This window comes from Chlorocebus sabaeus, chromosome 15 (genome assembly GCF_047675955.1).
Source record: "Chlorocebus sabaeus isolate Y175 chromosome 15, mChlSab1.0.hap1, whole genome shotgun sequence".
Taxonomy (NCBI): domain Eukaryota; kingdom Metazoa; phylum Chordata; class Mammalia; order Primates; family Cercopithecidae; genus Chlorocebus; species Chlorocebus sabaeus.
This window is the reverse complement of record NC_132918.1, coordinates 16,834,656-16,858,963: the sequence shown is the minus strand read 5'-3', so window position 1 is coordinate 16,858,963 and position 24,308 is coordinate 16,834,656. Positions and strand designations below refer to the sequence as shown.

Below are 24,308 nucleotides of genomic sequence, written 5' to 3'. Positions count from 1 at the left end.
ACCTGCATCCCACAAATTTGGATATGTTATATTTTCATTTTTATTCAGTTCAATATATTCTTGTATTTCCCTTGAGACTTCATTTTTGATCCATGAACTATTCAAGTATTTGGAGATTTTTCTGTTATTGACTTCTAGTTTGCGTCCATTGCAGTTGTAGAAAACATTCTTTATGATTTCAGTTTTTAGAAATTTGTTTAAGTTTATTATGATCCAGAATAGCATTTATTTTGGTGCATGTTCCATGGGCACATAAATGTTGATTAGATTCTGTTGCTTGATGGTGTTATTGGGTTATTGTATATTCTTGTTGATTTTCTGTTTAGTTGTTCTATCAGTTGTTGAGAAAGGGCAGTTAAAATCTCCAACTATAATTGTGGACATGTCTATTTTTTTTTAGTCCCATCGGTTTTTGCTTCATATATTTTGCAGACCCTGTTGTTTGTGCATACACACTTAGAATTGCTTTGTCTTTTTGGCGGATTGATAGTTTTATTGTTATAGAATATCACATCCCTCCCTGTCTCTGGTAACTTTCTTTGCTTGAAGTCTCCTTTGTCTGATATTAATATAAACACTACTGCTTTCCTTTTGTTAAAGTTTACATGATATTTCTTTTTATATCTTTTAACCCTTAAACTTTCTATGTCATCACATTTGAAGTGAGTTTGTAGACAGAATATTTGGGTCATATTCTGAATATTTTGCCAGTCTCTGTCTTTCAATTAGTGTATTGAGGCCACTTAAATTTAGTGTAATTATTGGTATGTTAGACCTTAGTCTGCCATTTTATTTTTATTTTCTTTGGTTGTTGCTTCTGTTTTATCCCCCTACCTTTCTGAGGTTACTTAAACAGTTTTTAGAATTCCATTTTGACTTAACTAGAGTTTTTGATATATCTTTTGTATAGCTTTTTAAGTATTTGCTCTAGATATTACATTATATGTGTGCATGTAAAATATGTATGTGTGTTCATTTTTAATTCGAAGTATAGAATCATTTCTTTCTTTGTGTCTTCACCCTCTCCCATTTATAATTATCTTAAATCCTTTATATAAATTGAGAACTACATTAAGCAATGTTATTATTTTTGTTTCCCCCACCAAACATGATGAAGAGGAGAAGAAAAGTGTATAATTTTTAGTCATACTTTTTACTTACTGTGTTCTTTCAGCCTTTTTGATATTTCTAGGTGTTTCTTTTGATTTCTTTCTATTCAGAAAACTTTATTTAACTGTTCTTTTGGAGTAGGTTTTCTGATGATGAATTCTCTCAGTTTTCCTTCATCTGAGAATGTCTTAATTTCTTCCTTATTCCTGAAAGATGTTTGCATTGGATTGGTAATTCTTTTCTTTTAGTGCTTGAAAAATATTATGCCACTTCCCACTGGCCTCCATAGTTTCTTATGAGAAAGCCATTGTCATTTAATTTTTTCATATGGATAAGGCATCATTTCCCTCTCGCTGCTTTTAAGATATTTTTGCTAATAGTCTTCAGAAGTCTGACTATGATATATCCTGGTATGAATTTCTTTGGGCTTATCCTAGTTGATATCCACTGAACTTCTTAAATTTATAGTTTTGTCTTTTGCCAAATTTGGGAAGTTTTCAGCCATTATTTCTTTGAGAACTTTTTTCATCCTGCCTGCTCTTACTCTTCCTCTGAAACTCTGATGTCATGGATGTTAGATCTGTTGTTACAGTCTTACAGACCCCAGAGGCTTTTTTTAGTTTATTTTTTCTTTGTTGTTAAGAATAGGTAATTTTTTTTTTTTTTTTTTTTTTTTTTTTTGATACCCACTGTCACCTGGGCTTAGGTGCAATGGTGTGATCTTGGCTCACTGCAACCTCTGCCTCCTGGATTCAATCAATTCTCCCTCAGCCTCCTGAGTAGCTGGGATTACAGGCACATGCCACCATGCCCAGCTAATTTTTTGTATTTTTAGTAGAGATGGGGTTTCACTATGTTGGCCAGGCTGGACTTGAACTCCTGACCTCCTGATCTGCCTGCCTCATCCTCCCAAAGTGCTGGGATTCAGGCATAAGCCACTGTGCCTGGCCTAAGATTGGGTAGTTTTTATTGTCCTATCGTTCTTTCACTGATTGTTTCCTCTGTCCCTTTCATTCTGCTGTTGAGTCCATCCAATACATTTTTTGTTTCAGTTATTTTTTTTCAGTTCTAAAATTTCTATTTAGTTTTTCTTTATACTTTCTCTTTCTTTGCTGATACTTCCTGTTTATTTGCTGTGACTATTTTTCTCACTTAAATGTGTTTGTAATTGCTCATTAAAGCATTTTTATAATGCCTGCTTTAAAATGTCAGATAATTCTTCCTTTTTTGAGACAGAGCCTCGCTCTATTGCCCAGGCTGGAGTACGATCACATCATCTCGCCTCATTGCAACCTCCACCTCCCGGGTTCAAGCGATTCTCCTGCCTCAGTCTCCTGAGTAGCTGGGATTACAGGCATGTGCCACCATGCCTTGTTAATTTTTGTATTTTTGGTAAAGATGGAGTTTTGCCATGATGGCCAGGCAGGACTCAAACTCCTGGTCTCAAGTGATCTGCCTGCCTTGGCCTCCCAAAGTGTTGAGATTACAAGCATGAACAATTACACCCGGCCTAAAATGTCAATAATTCTAATATATTTGACATCTCTGTTTTGGCAGTCATTGATTATCTTTCTTCATTCAGTTCGAGATCTTTCCAGTTCTTGGTATAATGAGTGATCTTTTAAGTCTGGACATTTTGGGTATTTTGTTACGAGGGATCTGCCTCATTACTTTCATGTGGAAACAGAAGTTCAGGTTCCCAATTCACCCTCCATAACACCTGATGGAGAGGCTTCTCATTACTTCTGGTTGGGGATGGGAGTTTAAGCTTCTCACTGGGTTTCCACTGATACCTTCGTGGCTTGGAGGGTAGGAATGTTTTATCACTGTTTCCCACATGGCTTTCACTGACACGACATTGTGGGAGAAGACTCACTACCATTGCTGGGTGCTAAAAATCCTGACTTTCTACCAGGTCTCATCCAACACCATACCAGCAAGAATGGGGAAGGAAAAGGAGAGATTTACTTCCTACTGGGGATAAAAATCTAGACTCCCTATTTGTTCTTCTCTGACACTACCCTATTAGGATAGGAATATTGGGATACCTTGTTTTTTTGTTTTTGAGAGACAGAGTCTTGGTCTGTCACCCAGACTGGAGTTCTGTGGCATGATCTCGGCTCACTGGAACCTCTGCCTCCTGGGTTCAAGTGATTCTCCTGCCTCAGCTTCCCAAGTAGCTGGGACTACAGGCATGTGCCACCACACCCAGCTAATTTTTGTATTTTTTTAATAGAGATGGGGTTTCACTCTATGTTGGCCAGGCTGGCCTCGAACTCCTGACCTCAGGTAATCTGCCCGCCTTGGCCTCCCAAAGTGCTGGGATTACAGGCATGAGCCACCATGCCCAGCCATACCTAGGAATTTTAATTGTATGTAATGGGGTGAATGGGGGAAAGCACATCTGCTCCATATTCTTCAAAGTAGAAATACTCTATCACAGGTTTTTAAAAAATGATTTTGACCCCCTGTGCCTCAGGAAGATGTGCTTTCATTTCTCAAATCAGTTTGACCAGTTGCTTCTAGATACCTTTATCAATGTGATAAAGTGAATCACCTATTGTAAAGCTGAAGGGGCCTTCTTTCCATAAGAGGTCTTTGGAAGTTAAAAGCCTTTCACATTTCTTGTAATAAGAGATAGGTCTTACTTTATTCTACATCTAAGTTAGGATCTCTCCAACATATGTCCACTATGTCCACACTCCTCCCTAGTCCTCTCATGTTCCTCTCCAGAGTCTATTCTCCAGCAGAAAGTCATTTTGGTAGAGTACACATTAGTTTAATTCAGTTTTGATGATGCTGAGAGACATGGGTATATTTTGCTGTGGAATTTGTGTGTGTTTTAGATTCCAGTCTTGTCCCCTTCTCCACAGGTATCATTTTAAGAAAATCATAATCAGAAGGATAAATGATCCATATCTTCCTTTAGAGCTGCATGTACAGGCACTTTTATTTTTGCCCTTCTCCCAAAGATGAAAGGTATAATGAGTACACTATAAATGACTGACTGAGCTACAAGTCAATTGCTCTGAACTCCATATTAATCCCACTTTCAATACAGAATGGAAGATGTCCTATGGTTCATTTAGCTACCAAGTGGTATAAGCTGTTATTCTGTTATTCTCCAGAATTATAAAGGACTGCAAAACTTAATGTATAAAATACAGGCAATAAAATGCTGGGCTGCCAAGCAAAGAAGACACTTTTAGTAATTTAAAGGAAGCAATGTATAGAAGGAACTACAAACTTACTCTTCAGTTCAACATACAATTGAGATATATGTTGCCACTCCTCTCACCAGAATATCACACTGAAATTTTGAAAGATGTATTTTGAAAAACTTTTGCAAAGATAAAACTCCTCTAATAGGTTTGGACTAATATGAGCATTTCCAATTTCTGTTTTAGTCACTTCCATAAATTAGCTCATAAGTGGATCAGGGAGAGAAAGTGCTCAGGAAGTGGAGGTGGTAGACTTTGTGTTGGTCCAGTTCCAGCCTCAAGACCCCCTGTGTTATGATGGTAAAACTTGGAGGGGTTATGGCAATATATGCTTATAAAATTGTGTTTTCACTGAAAGCCTAATGCATTTGCGGATGATAATTCAGATTATTCACCAGAGGGTGACCCTCAGGGCAACAGTAAGCAGACTGCAGAAATGTCTAGACTTCTAAGCTGTTTCCTTGAAGTTCTAAAGTTGCAGAAAGAGGGAAAATAGTGAGCTATCAAAGCAAACCTTAACATGATATGTCTACAAAGGGAAGGATGGTAAGGAAGGACAGTAAGAGCATCATGACTCAGGGAAGTGCAGTGGGTTAGGCAGCTACCACGAAGCAGTGTGGGCAAGTCGCCAGATGGGCAGCAAGCTGTGACCTAGTGATGAACAAAGGATTCCCTGCCAAAAAGCAGACTCAAAGGTTGTCTCATTGGCTGTCTTACAGAATCTGAACTTAGGTCAGGCAGTGTTCTTTGTGCCATTGACTTGTGGCAGCTTTGTTTGGTTTAATACAAGTGTGCGAGCTAACAATTAAGAACAAGCCTTTGACCCAAACAAATCTGATTCAAAACTAAACCCTGTCACTACAAAGTCAGACTTGTTTTTTTAATTCTACACAGCTATTTTTCCTCATCTTTCGAGAGACGTCTCTCTTATAGGGTTGTTGCAATCATATTAAATGTGATAATGTATTGAAATGCTTGGCACACACTAAGACATCAGGAATAAAAACTGACAATATCTATCATCATCATTATTAATTATCTGAAATACATTTTTCTATAGCTTGTTCCAATTGTGATGGTTATTAAAAAGCAAGCTTCAGACAAACTAACATAGTTTGATAATTTGTGTGGTAACACAGTATTTTATTAGGTACATGTGAATGGTGGCAGATTAGCTTTGTCTGCCCCTTGATAAATTCTTGTTTAAAAGTGGCCAAGCTCTTGGATACATGCTCCCTAGATGAGGGCTATGCCACGATTTGACACCTGCACAGAAATACTTCTGCTGCAGAGGTTTCCTGCCAAATCATCAAAGTTTTAGAAGACGGTATTTTCAGCCAACAAAGCACTTAAAAGAGGTGTTTCCAGTTTTGGAGGCAAGGCCAAGCACAGGTGGGAAGTGGGTGATTAGGAAATGCAGCTGCTGAAAATGTTTTACCTATTAACCTTATACTTTTCCCTTGAAGTCAGAGGAGAAAGATGTTGGTTTAAATGATAATTGAAGTTCACCATCTAGATTTGGAGTATCGCACTGTGGTGGGAAAGATGGCCAGACCAAGGCTTTCGGCTTTCTCCATTCTGCAGGCGAGTCTTGGGCTTTGCTCTGTAAACATCTGAAAATGAGGTCCTCCCTTCCCAGGTCCGATTGCTCCAGGATTTAGCTTCTGACCACAATCACGAGGCTCTGCCAGGACTTTAGTTAAGGCTCTTCCACTGCAGTTGCTGGCCTGGATGCCATTGACACAGATTTGTTTGTCCCAGGAACCTGGCCTCTTTCAGCCCCTTGGGCCTTGTCTCCCTCCCTGCTTGTCCTCGGAACCTTTCCTCTCCTCCCCAGCGTGATCAGCAGTAAAAGCACTTAGGTTTCTTTCCCTGCATGATCTGCACTACGCCTTGGACAGAACTGCTTAGCAGTGCTTGGAGCACACACACTGTAAAGGAATTTGGGGATATGCTAATGAGGAAGCCCATAACCAAAAGCAAGAAGATTGACAATCAAATTGCAATAAATCTGCAGAGACTCCTTAAAGAACAAGACACACAGGAAAAGGCTGACCGCTGGAAAAACTGCTTTGCAAATGAATGGTATGGCTGCTGAATCTTTGAAAAGACAGCAGTACTCTCAGAAGTACTAACCTAGCCACGTATCAGCCCAAATGACTGGCCGATGAATGATAGTGCCACGTGTACAATCTCTCTCAGAAGAGTTTCTGGAAGGATTGGGTTTAAATACTGATATGGAAAGTAAATAACACGTTCCAATTTGCTCTTCCCTCTACCTTCTCAACCAACTGCCCCTGCCCCATTTCCCAAATTTGTGTTCTCTCCTGTTTGCTTTGCCTACATCAACAGTCTTGAACAGAACAGAGTTGCTAAGTAACATGTAACTCCATCACATTTTATCTGAAAAGACCAAATTAGTATATCAATGAATGCCATTTCTGTATGATCACAATGAGTATGATTCATAAGTTAAGATTTTGAGGTTAAAAGGAACACAAGCAGTAAAATAATTTTGAATAAATTCATATGGATGGTTTAAAGAGATCTACCTATACTCTGTTTGTTGGATTCATTGAAGCTTAGAAGGTACTATATTATATTAGATGAAATTTTAAAGTGGCATTTCTCCTCAGGAAAACTCACAGGTCCGAAAGTATATGCTGGAGCACTTTTCTCATTACTTTTAATGTAACAAAGTTTTATTTTCCTCATTTAGTTTTCAATCAGTGATCCAGAGCCATAGCAGAACAAGATAATACTTTATGTCATGTTAAATGCTGATCTTCTCAGTGCCAGGTTTAGGCTTTATAAATGAAGAGCAAATAACGTTTTCTTCTTAGTTGCAGACAGTGTGTTGCTTAGCTGTTTGATTCTACGACAAGAAGAAATAGAAGTGTTCCAACTTAACAGTTGGTACTTTTTTTTTTTTAAGAACCCTTTTTCTATTTACTTCAAGCCTAGTTCTTAAAACTCCAAGGGACCTTGGGATTCAATGGTAACAGAAAATCATGGGATCTAAAAGTGGTGTGGGTAAGGACACATCATGCTTCTCAGAAGGCTGTGACTTGCCCGCTGTCCCACGAATGCAAGCTGAATTAATGGTTAAGGACTTCCAGATTTAGGCTCTGTATTCTTTCCGGATATAGATGGAAAACTAAGGAACAATAATGGAGGATCCTATACAAGTGAGTTACAGAGGTGGACTAAGCACAAATTCCTCAGTGACTCTTTAGCTCAGATTGAAAGAACTTTATTTTGAGAACTGAAGACAAACTGGGCTGGTTTATAGCTAAATTCCACTTTGGTTGGAGGTCTCCTTAATTGTCCACTCGGCCTCACACCCGAAGGTTCAACTATACAGACAACAATGCTAGTCACTCAGGCCTTTTCAGGCAGCACAAAACCTGGACTTTTATCGAGAAAGAGTTTAGGCCCCCGGGGTCAGATCGTTTGCTAGCTCCATTTACTGGCTGTGTGACTTTAGGCCAACTGCTAAACTTCTCTTTGTAATACATTATACTTTTTACCTCTCGTGAGGATTATGAGTTTGGTATATGTAAAGTAAATAGGAGAGTTTGGGTCCCTACTAAGAGCTCATAAAATATTAACTCCTATCCTTTTATTTGATGATCTGATTTTCAAAAGACTTGTTCAATCAGAGCTGTAAGGGGACTGAGAATCATCCAGCCCAATATCCTTATTTCACACATGAGAACACCGAGGACCAGAGAAAGGAAGTGGCTTCTGATTTAATTTATGACTGACTCAGTCTCCAAAATGCTAGTTCAGGGTTTTCTTGCTTTATTTTGTTCATGTTTTCTTTTACTAGTCTCCCTCTAAATCAGCCTTTGCCCTTCTGAATAGACGACTTCTTACCTCCACTCCTACCACTGGGGTCAAGGGTTAAGCCACCATTTTGCTCTCACTGCAATAACCGACTAACTCATTTCCCTGCTTCCATTCTTGCCTTCTTCAATCTATTTCCGACTTAACAGATTAGAGTGCTTCTTTGCAAAGCATTATGTCCCCTCTCACTTCATCTCTTACTACTCTCACTCATTCAGCTTGTTACCTACCCTGTTTGCTGTTCCTTGTGCATGTTGGCACACTCCAATCTCAGGTTTGGTGTTTTTTGTTTTGTTTTGTTTTTTTGAGATGGAGTCTCGCTCTGTCACCCAAGCTGGAGTACAATGGCGTGATCTTGGCTCACTGCGATCTCCGCCTCCCGGGTTCAAGCGATTATTCTGCCTCAGCCTCCTGAGTAGCTGGGTGCGTGCCACCATGCCTGGCTAATTTCTTTGTATTTTTAGTAGAAACAGGGTTCCACCACGTTAGCCAGCCTGGTCTGGAACTCCTGACCTTAGGTGAGCCGCCGCCTCGGCCTCCCAAAGTGTTGGTATTACAGGCGTGAGCCACTGTGCCCGGCCCAATCTCAGGTTTCACATGTGCTGTTTTCTTTACTTGGGATGTTTTTCACCTGATATTTGCATGATATGCTCTCTCCTCTGGCACTTTCCATTTTCCTATTGTGCTTTCTCTCCGATGGGGCATTCACTACTTTATAACATATCCTGTATTTCTTTAGGCAGTGTTTGCCTACTTCAGTACAGTGCAAACATTATGAGGGCACACTTGTTCACGGCTGTTTCTCCAGTGTCTAGAAGGACGACTGACACAGAGGAGGTACTGGTAAATGTGTGATGAGTACATAAATGAGCAAAGGGTCAATAGGATTTGTGGGATGTTCAAAAGAATATGTTTCCTCAGGTGTTTTAGTTATTTAACAAAACTAAGCAAATGTTCTATCCTTCATTAAATATGCTGTGGCAGGGGACTTTCCAACACATTAAAATTTACCTTTTTTTTTTTTTTTTTAAATCATAACCTGGTAATTTTATGTTTGCATTGCTAAACCTATAGGCATCTATCTTTCTTGAGTTAATCGTTAGGAAATACTCTGCAAAGCCAAACCAAAACAACAACCACTTTCCTAAAACTCTGTAAAGAATATATTTCCATTCTGGTGAATCAGGAGAAAATACATTTGTTTCATTCGCTCTCTTTCTGGGCTATTAGAGAAACGTCAAAGAAAACAGAATGTAGACAGGAGGTCAGCTTTCATGAATCAGATTTCATCTTGATCGGCTTTTTATAGACCTATAACAAAGTAGAGCCCTGAAAATTGTGTTAGGTAATGGGGATTCTGACAGACCCTTTAACTATGTGGAACTAGGAGGTTCTGCCATAATTCTGCTGCTTCAGATGAAAATTTCAAGTGTTTTCATTAGGTACAACAGCTGTTTCTATTACAGATAACAGATCTCAGAGGTGGTGATGCTGATATCAACTTCTACTGGGCTCAGAACACAGTGTAGCTTGTACAATTAGGTTTTTTTTTTTAATTATTTTTTTTTTCTGCACACGCAAATTAACTCTGTAGCAGTAAAAGGAAATTACTTACTTGCTACCGGAATTGTCTGAAAGTGATACGATCATCTTTTGTAGAATCACATTAACCAAATTAAAAGCCCTTGGGAAAAATTTGGCACCTTGTTCCTTCCCATTCACATCTTCCTGAAGACCTCTCATTTAGAAAGTGATGATCATTATCAGGGCTTTTAATTTGGAAAGATTGGCTGCTCACCAGTGAGCCTTTCTAGATACCCAGTGGTTGGGTAGAGTGGCTGTACTGTGTTTCAGCCTTGGAGGCCTTGACTTTACTATCCTCCTGCTTGCTTGAATGTATGATTTCTAGCCTGGGACACATAGTCACAGTCCTGCCACTGTACATTGTTTCCGAGATGGTGCCATCATTTTATTCTCTCATTGAATGCACATATTACTCCTTCACTGAGAGGAGGTGGATTGATTCCTCCAACCCTTGGAACATAAGCTGGCCTGTGACTGCTTTGATGAGTAGAATGTGATGGGATTTGCTGTGCAAGTTCTAGGCTTACCCTTTAAGAGGACTGATGGTTTCTACTTCCTTTCTCTTAAAATACTCCTCTTCTTGAAACCCAGTTCATAGGAGCACATTCTGTGATGGATTTGCCACTATTTTGCCACGCTATTTAAAGCCTAATTCACATAGAGAGGCCACGGTTAGGTACTCCAGTCAACTACCTCAGCGGATTAGTGTCAACTGTAAGCCACGTGAGCGAACCATCTTGGAGTTCAGTCCATCTTAGCCTTCAGATGACTCCAACCCCATGCATGGAAGCCATTTGTCTAAACTGAATGAGAAGCATTGAGTAAGAGCCACCTACAGGAGTCTGGTCTTGAATTGTTGTTTTAAACTGCTACATTTGGAGTGGTTTGGCTTGTAACACAGCAATAGATAACAACTGCAATAGTGGCAAAATAGTGGCAAATCCATCATAGGATGTGCTCCTATGAACATGGGTATCAAAGATCTTTCAAGTGAGGTGAAATTAGTTGTTGTTTACATGATAGAGACAGATGTCATGTCAATCCTTATTGTATCTTTTCAGCTGGTCTCTAGAAGGTGATAATTGGATTATTGTTCTATTACTATTTGGATTTGTAAATACAAATATTTATTGTACAAATGCAATTTTTTGGGGGAGAGGTAACGCTTTACACCAGAGTACAGTAAATACTTTTTTTTTTTTTTTTTGAGATGGAGTCTCACTCTGTCAGGCTGGAGTGCAGTGGTATGATCTTGGCTCACTGCAACCTCCATCCCCCGGGTTCAAGCGATTCTGCTGCCTCACCTCCTGAGTAGCTGGGATTACAGGCACCCACCACCACACCTGGCTAACTTTTGTATTTTTAGTAGAGACGGGGTTTCACCATGTTGGTCAGGCTGGTCTCGAACCTCTGACCTCGTGATCCGCCTGCCTCAGCCTCCCAAAGTGCTGGGGTTACAGGCATGAGCCACTGTGCCCGGCCAGCAAATGTTTTTGATGGTGCTAGATAGTAAATATTTTAGGGTTTGTGAGTTATTATAGTTTTTGTGGCAACTACTTAACTCAGTCAAGTTGACTTAGATAACATGTAAATAAATGGCATGGCTGTGTGAAATCAACTTTATTGACAAAAATAGGTAATATGCTAGATTTGACCTGCAGACTGTAGTTTGTTGACCCCTGTTCTAAACAACTATTTCTAGAGCCAACAGAGACATGTGATTATATTGCTCGAGTCTCATCAGGACCACGTTTGGCTGCTCTATCTCTAATTCCTCTTGCCAGTCCTTCTTAGTCTCTGTCATGGGCTTCTCCTCCTAAGTTTGAAATGTGCTTCTCAAGGCCCTCTTGTCTCCTTACTCTATTATACTCTTTCTAAGCCATGATTTCAGCTAATGACAATTTGCCAATGACTAAGAAATATCTATCTTTATTCAGTCTTTTATCCAGAATCTGAGGCTTTTGTATTTCCTGTTGGATGTCTTGCCAGCACCCTATGTGAACATAGGCGCACTTTTGTGCCAGTTGTTAACCTATAGCCTTGCAACTCCAAATCTGCTCTTCTGTACTCAGCCCTGTGAAAAATATGGCTGGGACTCTGCAATTCCATTTCTTTTTTTGCCAACTGTTAGTTTCTATCATCAGAGGGCATTAGAGGAGAAAGAAGGGACTTGCTGCTTCTTTGCTTCTTGTTTACTTCTGTCTGCTTTAGGGTTCCTGGGAGTATCTCATCAACAAACCTTCAATCAGAAACATACTTTCTTTTCTGCAGTAGCAGCCAAATTTAGTTTTTACAAAAGTTGCAAACTACATCCATTACTACCCACCTCCCCATCACTTCCCACAGCACCGGTGGGTTAGTGGTCCCTCCTTGGAGGTTTGGGTCCCAGCCCTTCAGGACTCCAACCTCAGGGACACCATTATCTGCTGAGCAGCACCTTCTAGGGTATGGGTTTTGGCATAGCAGGGTCCTTGCTCTAAGTTTCTAAGTTTTAGCCATTCCAACTTCTCTTGGATTCCCCAGCCCTAAGACATGGTAGTTGCTTTCTTTAATGGTTTTCTTTGTGACAACTTACTGTTCTCCTTTGCTTCTTCAGTTACCTAATTAACAACTTCATAAGTTAGTTAACCATTCTTTATATTAAATTTCCATTCATATATCTGGCACGGTTGCTTTCTCCCAACTGAACTCTAAAGGCATTTATACTCTTGGTCAAAAGCTGCTCCTATGACAGTATCTTCTTCCTTAGTAAATGGCACCAGCAAACCTTTCCCTATTCCCTGCTCAATTGCTCAAGCAAGTATCTAGGCATCATTCTTAACCATTTCTATTCTCTCAACTCCCAGATCTCATCAGTTGAACAAGGCCTATAGATGTGGCTTCCTAAATATTTCTTAGGTCCATCTGCTTCTTTTCTTCTCTGTGTCCACAACCGTAAACCAAGACGCCAGCATATCTCACCGGGATTATGATCCCTACTTTATCACTGATGTCCCCGCATTTCTGCAGCCCCTCAATCTCTTCTCCTCACTACAGCCCTAAAGATGTCCTAAAAACATTTTCTAGTTAAATATACTCTAAAACTATCCAAACTTCATTTAGAAGTCCTTCTGTAATTTCTCCTGCCTCTACACTTCATTTTGAAATGTCTTATTTACTTTTTGGTTAGTTTTGAATGTGCCATGCTTTTTTAAAAAAACATTTTTGGTACAAAGTGATCCCTCTGTTTAGAAACATCGCCTTTTACCTGGAAAACCACTACACATTCTTTAAACGGTGTGTAAATATCATTTTCTTAGAGACAGTGTTTCTGACCTCCTAGACAAGGCTATTCTGCCATTTATTTCCATAGATCATTGAACATCCCCTTTATTCCGTAATATTCAGTTAGCCCATAAGTAGCTTTGTAGATCATAAGGACCATACAGGCAAGGGCTGTGCCTGTCATGCCGAGCACAATATTCCCAATATCTAACTTTTTTTTCCGGCATGGTAGATATGTATTCAACACGTATTTGCTGACAGTCAATTTCTGTTTTTTTGTCCATACAGTGGACTCTTGAGCAACATGGGTTTGAAATGTGTAGGTCCATTTATAGGCATATTTTCTTCTGCCTTTGCCACTCCTGAGACAGCAAGACCAATCACCTCCTCAGCCAATTCGACATGAAGATAACAAGGGTGAAGACCTCAACTTCCACTGAATGAATAGTAAATATATTTTCTCTTCATTATGATTGTCTTAATAATATTTTCTTTTTTCTAGGTTACATTATTGTAATACAGAATATAATACATATATACAATACAATATGTGTGAATCAACTCTTCATGTTATCATAAGGCTTTCAGTCAATAGTAGGCCATTGGTAGTTAAGTTTTTAGGGAGCCAAAAGCTAAATGTAGATTTTTGTGCTCCTAACCACCACGTTGTTCAAGGGTCAACTGTATATCACAGGGTCTCTGCGTTCATTACAAAAGACACGTGTTTCCTCAGATGCTCCAGAATCCCTTAGAGTTGACTTTTAAACTGAAGGTTCTTTTGTTTGTTTCACATCTCCTGATGCCAGTCTCCCCTGGTGGGTCCTTACGATGATGGGAAGAAGATGAATGGGGAGTTGATCAATCAGAACTTACTACTTTGAGCTTGACTGGAGACCCAAGATTACTAACTTTCACATTTTCAGAGGGTCCTATTGTGTCACACAAGTCTCCTGAGTACTTGGGTGCAGGTGCATCTCGGCACTTCCTGAATTTAAACCCCAGTAGCCAACGATGGGATGTTCCTCTATTTCTAACAACCAGTATGTTACTCTTTTACAACAAACATCAATGTGCTAGTTTCTTTGTAGTTCCCTGAAATGTAGTCATTATTCCTCAAGTGAAAAAAGTGGAAATATAGTTGGGGAGTGGACTAAAACACTGATGAAAGGGCTTTAAAGAATTACAAAACCAAGAACGAAGGCACAGATAATGAAAATAGAATATGAAAATGAGCATGATAATGAAGAAAAATCACGAAAGCATATGAACACAGTCTGTTGGAAAAGAAGCAGATTAAATAAATCCATATTTGATTTTGGTCACACTTCCACAGAAAGAGCTGCATTTATTTCTAAAAAGAAAAACAAAAAACAGCCCAAAGAACTTGGATTTCTTTTTATCCTCCAAACAGATTTGACCCAAGATGGACATTTTCCTTGAGAATAATAGATCTTTTTCCTTCAGCTCAAAGTTTTACCTTTTGGATTGTATTCCACACACGTTCATTATCGTTTCTTCTTCCTTCAAGGGTGTCCATAGCATCTGCCATTAGTGACTGCAGCTGTGGCACCAAGATAAAAATTATCAGTGTGGAATTCACACGGAAGTAACTTCTCTAAATACACAGATTAAAACCTAATTAAAAAATCATTTGTACGCTGATGATTTTATTACTCATCTTTCCTACAATGAATATTGCCACCTCATCTTGGCTTGTCATTGCTGAATATTATTGCAGATATAAAATACTGAAACAATGAAAAGATTCTTCTTGAAAATTTGTAGAAAACATATAGGTTTTAATGTAGTAAGTGTTGATGTTTTGTGAAAAACAGATTTGGGTTGTAAAGAATGAAGGCAGTAGTTAATTCTCTCAGGAAATGGCATGTAGTACATGAATGCGTTTCAGCGTTTTCTCCTGAGGCTAATGTATCATAGTTCTAGGCATCATGCAAAAGCTCACCAGAAGACAATACTACAGTTGTGCCGTTTTATTGCCTCTTAAAGAATCTAGCTCATTTAACTTCTTTTACTATTCTTTTCTTTGTTAAAATTTTAAAAGAGCCAAGTTTTTTAAATTTTTATGTCCCATTCAAAGGTTTTAAACATTCTAACCTTTGTCCCAAACAGGCACCTACTGTACTCTAATGTGAAACGATCCTGTACACATGGTCCATAGGTGACTATAAAAGTGAAGTTATATCAATCCGTGTGGTATTCAAAGGTTAAAAAAAGTTCTCAAAAAATACCAGTTCAGTTCACTATGGCATCAAACAGTACGGACCCTTAGATAATCTTCCTTTGGTTTAGATATTGCAGAGTGTAAGCAGGAAGAGAGAGAATTGAGTCACTCAAAAATCTTCTATTAAGCAGTCACTGTTTAGATAGCAGCATACAGGGTATTACTAGGATTAATTCTCTTTGTAAGTTGCAAAGTAAAATCTATTATTGAAGGTCATGAAACCTTATAAGATACATAATTTTTGAATATTTGGCATACAGATATACATCCATATATATTTCAATTTTTTTCTGCTGGGCATATAAGTACAAGAATATCCAATGAAATTTCATTTTCTAAGGTTTCAAATAGAGAAAAATTACACTTTAGAAAGGAATGTCAATAATGCTACTTTGAGGCTCCTTTGTGTATATTTTGAAAACTAAGTATTTCCAGTAAAAAAACAAAAACAAAACAAAACAAAAAAGCCATAGATGTGTGATTAAGAAGACTTAAGTGCAGAGAATTCCCCTGTATTTTTCATTTAAATCTTGAATGTGCTTTTCAGGAAGACAGGATCAACATTTTGCCGGCTTCTTAAATTAACATTTTCTTTGCTTCCTCTTATCTCTGAGAAGCATTAATCATGTAAAATTGGCCATAATATGCACTTTGAAAGCTCTATACTTACTATACTTCTGAGTGCTTTATGAATGGCAGGATAAACACTTAGCCTTTTAGAAAGTATTCTTTTGTACGCAAACATAAAGGTTTAGAAAGTATCATTGCCAGTTTTGACTTGGTAATTCCTTGATTCATAGACTTACTCCATAGTTTTCATCTTTAGTATGCATAGTTTTATTATTTGGCTAGTCCATACAACTTTGTATGCTTACTCTGAATATCAGTATTTATTTAACATGCTTTTAACTGGTTTAGATGAACACTATAAATGTTGGCAGCTCATTTCTTGATTAAATCTTAAAAAGCTGAAAGAGGGAGGGTTTCTTTAGTTATCTGAAAATTACAGGTAATCAGTTTGGGCTGTTCTTATCATTACTATGTGAATTCAATTCGGGGCTATAATTAGTTTCAGCTACTCTCAATTAAAGCTTCACAGTAAAGGGCCTTTCCCTGCAACACACTAGGAGCTCCATATAGAGTAAATTTTACCTTTCCTTGAATGGGCAACACACTGTTCAGTAAACTGTTTTTCAAATGAGGTGCTACCATTTCTGATATTAATTATGGTTATAATATGCACATCTGTCTGAAGATTATTTCTGTGAGAATCCCTTCAACTAGCTTTTGCCTGGGTCTGTGTGTGGCTAAAGTGTCTGGTTTTCTGAATTAACTCGTCAATTCAGTTAAAAAAAAAACCATCTATGTTGACTAGCTACATTTTCCTTTCAAATAAACAACTTTTGTTGATTTATCTAAAGGTACTAGTGTTGGCACTGCCAGTATCTATTTTAACCCTAGAAGTGATTGAGAAAACTCTAAAGATGGTTTTGTAGGGTCATTTTTCTATACAATAATTACTGTTTTGTCCTCTCACTTTTTCATAAAAGAGAATCATGTATCAATATATCTTGGAGCTTATTAATCTCATTTTACCAAAAACCAGAAGCCTGACACACAATGTAAATAACCAGCCCCTTTCTATGTTTCTACACATCACAACGTTTTTGCTGTAATAATGGGAGCTAGTTAATGTGAGCAAATAAAAACCAGACACACATCTTCCTACAGTTTTCAGTTTTGTCATGAGAATGCTTCAGGAGGGTTGGGGAGTTTGACCTCAGACTACATTTATTACCACAGTTTTTTTTTTTTTTTTTTTTTCCAGACCGTATCACTTTTCTGTTGGTGCTGGGCCTATGAAACCCTTAAACAAAGAAAAATACTTACCAATTCTGCCTCCTGTTGACTGATGTCCCGTAGGTAGGGAATGGTTGCTAGCTCTGCCATTGCTTGATTAATCACCTGGGACTGCTCCTTTACTCTCTGCAGCTGGCTGAGGAGGCCAGCATATTGCAACTTCTCCATCACACCTGAGGATGCAGGAAAACTCCCCTAGTCTCAAAGTAAAAGAAATGTTTTAGAACAAAACCACAGAAATAGACCTCTCCCCAGGGATGGAAGTCAGGGCTTGTGATAATGTATTTACATCTTTTGAAACAATGGAATCTAGTACAAATACATGTTTCCTTCTATCATTTTACAGTATTGTCTTATACCGCCTTTTCTAGTAGGTAAATATACATAAAAGGGAGTCCTTTGGAGATGTGTTGAGACTGATTTGCTGATTGTTTTGCATTAGGAGTTAGGCTGAGGGGAAAAGAGGGGACTGAATTGGAATCTGCACTTCACTCACCCAGGAGTGATCCCACACAGCTGTGTCTGCCTAGAAGGGGCGACTTTATCTATATCACCAAAGCATCGTAAGAGCTAAGAGTTGCCTACTATCTTGTTTCTCTGGAAGAAATTTTTTTAATGCAGGTCGAATCTTGACAAATGTTGTATAAGTTGAATTCTGTTTACCCCAATAGCTTACATGAAAACTCTAGCTCTGCTTTTATCTCCAGTTCTTATTGGATAGCCTTGCACAGTCTCTTCTTCTTGTTGACTAGCTTCCCTCTGTCTACTAGGACCATTTCAACAACTAACATGTTCCATCTTGACACAGACTACTGTGTACCTTTGTAAGGACTGCCAACTCCCATGCATCTATTGGCATTTTGGGCTTTCTTAAGATGAGGCACACTTAGAAAAAAGTGGCCCACCAACGTGCGTGTTACTGCCGTGCACAAAAGAGGAGATGTTACCATCTTTAAAAACGTTTAATACAAATTGTAATGCTTGATAGGAGAGACAAAGTTAGCCATGAAATTCTTAAGTTTATCTTTAAGAAAAAGTACTTTTGACATGGGGGTATATAAGGGTTAACATAAAAGCCTTGAGATTCTGCTGCATTTGGAGGGTGATGAGAAATGGGAATTCAAAAGAGGACTTAGTGTGGCAATTGCATTGTACATCCTGGTCCTCAGAAGAGAAGCGTCCAAGTGCTTCTTTATAGCAGGGGCCCCCTGGACTGCCTACACCAGAATCACGACACTTGCTTGTGGACTTTGGCAGTTAGCAAACTGAGTGCTGGGCTTCACCCAATCATGATCTCTTGTTATGTTGCCCTAGAAATACGAATTTCAGCTAGGTGCCTCCCCAGATACTCAAATATCTCAAACAGAAGTTTAAGACAAACCACCACCTTAAAGTTTAGTATCTGAGTAAAGACTATTTTGGTTTGCGCATACTTATGAAACGTCATTTCTTCCAGAAATCAGAGAAGGCAGACATATAATTTCACTTTCTTAAGAGAATCTCCTCTAAGGAGAAAAACTGCTAGAAACTAATATTACTGAAGTTCAACTTAAAATTAGAAAGCACTTCTTTTTGAAAGGCCATACTCATTCTGATTGACAGCAGTCTTTGGAAGCTGACATTTTTCTAGAATCTTGGAAATAAATAAAGACTGGGCACCATCGTGCTGTATCTGCTTTATTTGTCCCTAACACCTATACATGCTGTTCAATGAATGTTTTCTTACTCACAGTAATTTGTTCTTTCTGATTAATCATTTATCTGAAAATCCATAAACCTATAAGATTGATGATTGCAAGTGGTAGATTTGGGGTTCCTTCCTGAATTGATGAAAAACCTAGCCTACCCATTCAGTTTAAACATGTAGCTAAACAATGGCATTCTGTCAAATAGAGGAAAGCAAGTTGGAGGAGAAACGGTTTTCATTCTGAAGAAAAATTGCTTTCTTTGTCCTTCTTTAAAATAAACAATGGGGCTAGTTGTAGGGAAGTGGTGTAGTGATTCAACTCTAAAGAGCAGGAACAACTGCAGGCTGCTCAGGAACATAATCTATCAGTGTAATTTCCCAAAACATCAGGAAAATAAACATAGTGGAAGGCAACAGTTTTAGCCTGATTGTTGGATGTATAACAAAACAGGAAGTGCTCTATTTGAATAAGAAAACAGGGAAAGAATACAGTTGACTGCTAATAGTCACCCCTCCTCCTAAAGCCAAATGCAGTTTTGGTTATCAGGAAACTGTAGATTAATATTTTACCTATCCAAGATAGGGGTTTTTGAAAGACAAAGTGAAAAAGAAATAAAATTGCTATCTAGTGTGGCAGAAATGTTTTAATGCTGTTGCTTTAAGGAAATAAAGAACATAATAAAAAATAGAAATTAACTGAAATATCTAATGCTAACAAAGACTAAATCTAAAGGCAGGTAGCCCTCCCAGTGAGACTTCGGGAATGATCAAAGGGCTCCTGAGCTGCTGGAGAGAGTGTAATAAAGTGGCCACGATTGAAGCTAAAACCTCACACAGGTACAATGAGGGCTAGGTAATAGCGAGTTCAAGTGAAGGCTTAATAGCAGTGACAAATAAATATTTGGCAAATAAGTGGCGCTATATAATACTGCTGAAAAGCAGAGTCCTAGTATTTGGAATGTATTTCCGTTTGGCATAAGATATAGAAACATTGATTGCAAAAAAGGGGTAGGAAACACTTATTATTGTTCATTTCAAATGTGCATATGTAAACATTTTTTATGCTTCACTTGGAAGAAATTAAAAGTAAAATTAATGAGGTATTAAAAACATGGTTAGTTAGGTCATTTTTTGGCAAGTCATCCTGTGAAGGCGGCTTCATGCATGGCAAGAGATTTGATTATTTTAACTCTTTAACATTTAGCCCAGGAAGCACAGTACATAAGGTCTGAAACTGACAGCAGCCAATAAAGTTAATGAATGGAAAAGTATAGTGCCATCCAGTAGCATGTGAAATAATTAGGACAAAAATCTAGAGAATGAAAAACACCACAGCAGCAGGGCTGCTGGCTGAATGAGGTTGATGTTCAGTGGGATTAGAAGTCACCAGGAAGGTTGTATCATATTGCAGATTATAACTCTTAAAATGCTGGAATCATCCTTGTTTGGCCATGTATTTTGTACCTAGTAGACTAATCTACAAAGATAAGGAAACTAGGGTCAGAAGTGTAAAGAGAATCATTGTCTGACACATAGAAACCTCCCTGAGACCAGGAAAGGTCTTTACCAACTGTATCCACCACCTCATAGCAAGAGTTGAAAATTCATGTTCTCTAGGAAGCTTTTTACAATTAATTTTTGGAATCTAATTTGTACATTATATGTTCATTTTAATTTTTTTTTATGCTTTCTTTTTCTTTTTTGAGGCAGAGTCTTGCTCTGTTGCACAGGCTGGAGTGCAGTGGTGTGATCTCGGCCCACTGCAGACTCCGCCTCCCAGGTTCAATCAATTCTCTTGCTTCAACCTCCTGAATAGCTGGGACTACAGGCGTGCACCACCACATCTGACTATTTTTGTGTGTGTTTGCGTGTGTGTTTTTAATAGAGACGGAGTTTTGCCATGTTGGTCAGGCTGGTCTCGAACTCTTGGCCTCATGTGATACACCCACCTTGGCCTCTCAAAGTGCTGGGATTACAGGCGTGAGCCACTGCACCTGGCCTATATGTTCTTTTTTTTAAAAATTGAATCCAGCTATGGAATCATTCCTATGTTGTGTGTACGCATGTTTTGCCTCTGGCAAGGATCATACTTTTAAATCAAAGAGATATAATATGATTTAGTAAAAGAATATTGACACAATATTCTGAAGCTCTGATTTTGAGCCCTAGCTGTGTGAACTTGAATATATCACTACTCTGAGCCACAGTGTCCTCACTGGTAAAATGAAGGTGACACAATGTCACCAAATTGTGAGGTTCAAATTAAAGAATGTGTAGGAAAAATACTTTTTAAATTGTAGAGCACTATGCATGTGCTTCTCCTAAACCATAGTTCCAAAGTGGTAATTTCTGCATGCAGTCAGCACCTGGTTAATGACCAGGACTGCTCTGTACTTTAAAAAAGATATGTTTGAGTAAAGAAAACTTCTTGACTATCAAATATTTCAAGAGTTTGGAAGCAAGAGTATTTTGTTAGCTTTAGAAGAAAATTTTACTCACTTTATAGTTAAAATGCTTTGGTTGAGAGTAAGTTGCTAAACTATCTCTTTATATGTAATTTGTGGAGAATAAATACATGTATCTTTTAGTTTAATGGAGAAAAATTAAAATTAGAGCAGCTAAAAGTATTCCCTAATGATATTATAATTTAGTGTATTATTGGCAAGTTAACTTTTTTCTAATTAGATATTAGGTAGGTATTATAAACCTAATATTTACAAGGTGACTAAATATTCAATATGTTTAGGGAATAGATCATGAGAATTCTTGGCATTGTCTAAGTATTGTTTAGAAAGCTACATATTTATCATTATTTATGTGACAGTATAAATGTGATAATACTTAAACATTGTGTAACTGATTCTGGTCATGGTATTTTGTCAAGAACTAGTATCATCTTTTAGGTCTCTTGCTGTTAGGAATGCTGAAGTTTTAATGCATTTTATTTTCATATTCCAAGCCCATTTTCATTAAAAAACATTGTCCAAATGAATCAAACATCTCTGAACATAGATAGTATGAGGCAAAGTGTATTTCCTAGCCATTAGTTCCACTTTTTTTGTTGTTGTTGTTCCATTGTGGGGAGAATGGAGTCTCACTATGTTGTCCAGGCAGGTCTTGAATTTCTGGGCTCAAGCTGTCCTTCCACTTCTGCCTCCCTAAGTGCTGGGATTACAGGCATTTTTTTCCTAGCCATTAGGCCTTGATGGAAATGTGGCATTCTACTAGGGTAGAGTTGTCTGTTTGAAACAGACAACAGAAATGTAAACTAAAGCCTTAGTCACCAGTGTTAAGGATGACTGACAAATCTAAAATTCTTTAAGATAAATTTATTGCCCAAGATACTGGTCACTCACTGTCTTCTAATGGAAGTGTCTTGAGTATTGGCTGTGTTCTACCAAGACATGTGAGGCTGCTTGTCACATGAGCATGTCAACAAGACTGCAGTCCTGAGTCCAGTTCATGGCTGGAAATGCCATCTCAAGTCCTGCCTGAGTGAAGGGATCTGAGCAAATCACTGATCACAGCAAAGTAAGCTAAGGAAAAAAGAATCAAAATTCACAGAACACAAGTGGAATCTTCATATTAGAAGAAAAATAGGTAACTTCAAACTACACAGCTTGTATAAAGTAAAAAAGATCTGTAAAACAGTTTCTTTGTCAAAGCAAACTAAAACCAATACAAATAATTAAAACTAAAATTCTTAATACTTGACAAAGTGCTTCAAGAACATGGATTATGTACTTATGGTTCACAACAACTCTGTGAAGTGGGCCTGGCAGTTATCAGCCTATTTTATGAATGAGAAAAAAGTAGTTCAGAGGTTAAGTGACTTGCCCTAGGGTTACATGGCCAGAGCATGGCCTTGGGCAGAAGTCTTTGTCTACATGTATTACAAACTAGGGTAACAAACAATGACAATTCAATGCCTAAATATTCAAGTGAATGCCATTTGATATCTGACAAGAAAGAAATAACACCTTGAAGGGTCTTAAAAACACTACTGAGGGCTGCTTGGGTTACAGTTAATGGTACCATGTAGGAATAATTTCTAGTCACAAATTCATTATTTGCTTCATTAAGCTAGGTTACCTTTGCAGGCAATTTTATCAATCCTCCTTTATGAAGCTGTTGCTGGGCAAATAATAAGAAACCTAATACCTGATATTTAGATATATTTGTGATCTCTAGGCACTTTCAGGCTTGCCTACTTCAATTTCATTAAAACTTTTTGAAACAATCTTCCGAAAACTGTTATTTCCCTTAAAAGTGAACATAGGAAAGTTCATGAAATTCTTCACAGTCAGCAAAGTGGTACTGAGACTCAATATGAGAAGACTGAGTTATTAATTAGATGTTAAGAATCTCATTAATTATGGTTTTAAAGTCTCCTTTATAGGCACATAAAAGATACCTGTTTAAACAAATTTCCAAATGGCCAGGATACTCTTTAAAAGGTGATAAGAAAATGAGTTAAGAACGTTGAAAAAGTGCATAATGCCTAGTTAGGCCCAGCCTATGTTCACACAGTGAGATCTGAGCTGGCAACAGATGATTTCTGATAAGTGAGAAGATAAGGCAGGCATTGCTTCAAAGAACCAGGCCTGGCCAGGCATGGTGGCTTATGGCTGTAATCCCAGCACTTTTTGAGGCCAAGGCAGGTGGATCACTTGAGGCCAGGAGTTCAAGACCAGCCTGGCCAACACGGTGAAATGCTGTCTCTACTAAAAATACAAAAGATTAGCCAGGCTGGTGGTGCACACTGTAATCCCAGCTACTCGGGAGACTGAGGCAGGAGAAGCATTTGAATTTGAATCAACTGAAAGAAATCAGGTACATTCCTCAGCTCCGGGCTCAACACAAACAGGCCCAGTACAAACACATCCTACCATATATCTCTCAACTTCCTGAGCCCAATACAAACAGGTACATTCCTCAGCTCCGGGCTCAACACAAACAGGCCCAGTACAAACACATCCCACCATGTATCTCTCAACTTCCTGAGCCCAGTACAAACACATCCCACCATATCTCTCTCAACTTCCTGAGCCCAGTACAAACACATTTCTCAACTCAGAGACTATCATATATCTCAACTTTAGAAAAACACCACCTGGAAAGTCTCCGATAAGGACACAGCCATTTGGGTTTTACTGAAAGTGCGGGAACCAATGAGAAAACTGCTAAATGTATAACTTAAAATGTTAACCAATTGTAGTGCTGTAACCAAAAGAATTCCCTTGTTCCTCTGTAACTTTACGTATCCTATTTACATCGGGCTATAAAAGGCAAGCACTCGCATTGTTCGGGGCCCTCTTGTATGCTGTGGGATGGAGGGACCAAGTTCGAACTTGCAGTAAAAGATCCTTGCCGCTTGGCTTTGACTCTGGACTCTGGTGGTCTTCTTTGGGGAACAAACGGTCTGGGCATTACACAACCTCCACCCTGGAGGTGGAGGTTGCAATGAGCCAAGACCGCACCACTGTACTCC

General features: G+C 38.4%; 1 protein-coding gene across 1 annotated transcript in view; it reads right to left on the bottom strand.

Moving 5' to 3' along the window:
• Window positions 1–24,308, bottom strand: part of SPATA16 (spermatogenesis associated 16) — a 262,274-nt gene that overhangs the window by 9,529 nt on the left and 228,437 nt on the right. Inside the window, exons 9-10 of the mRNA XM_037988555.2 lie at window positions 17,161–17,325; window positions 14,506–14,589 (exon numbers count right to left, since the gene is read on the bottom strand). Coding sequence (XP_037844483.2) covers window positions 14,506–14,589; window positions 17,161–17,325 — 249 coding nt within the window. The remainder of the gene's footprint in view (window positions 1–14,505; window positions 14,590–17,160; window positions 17,326–24,308) is intronic.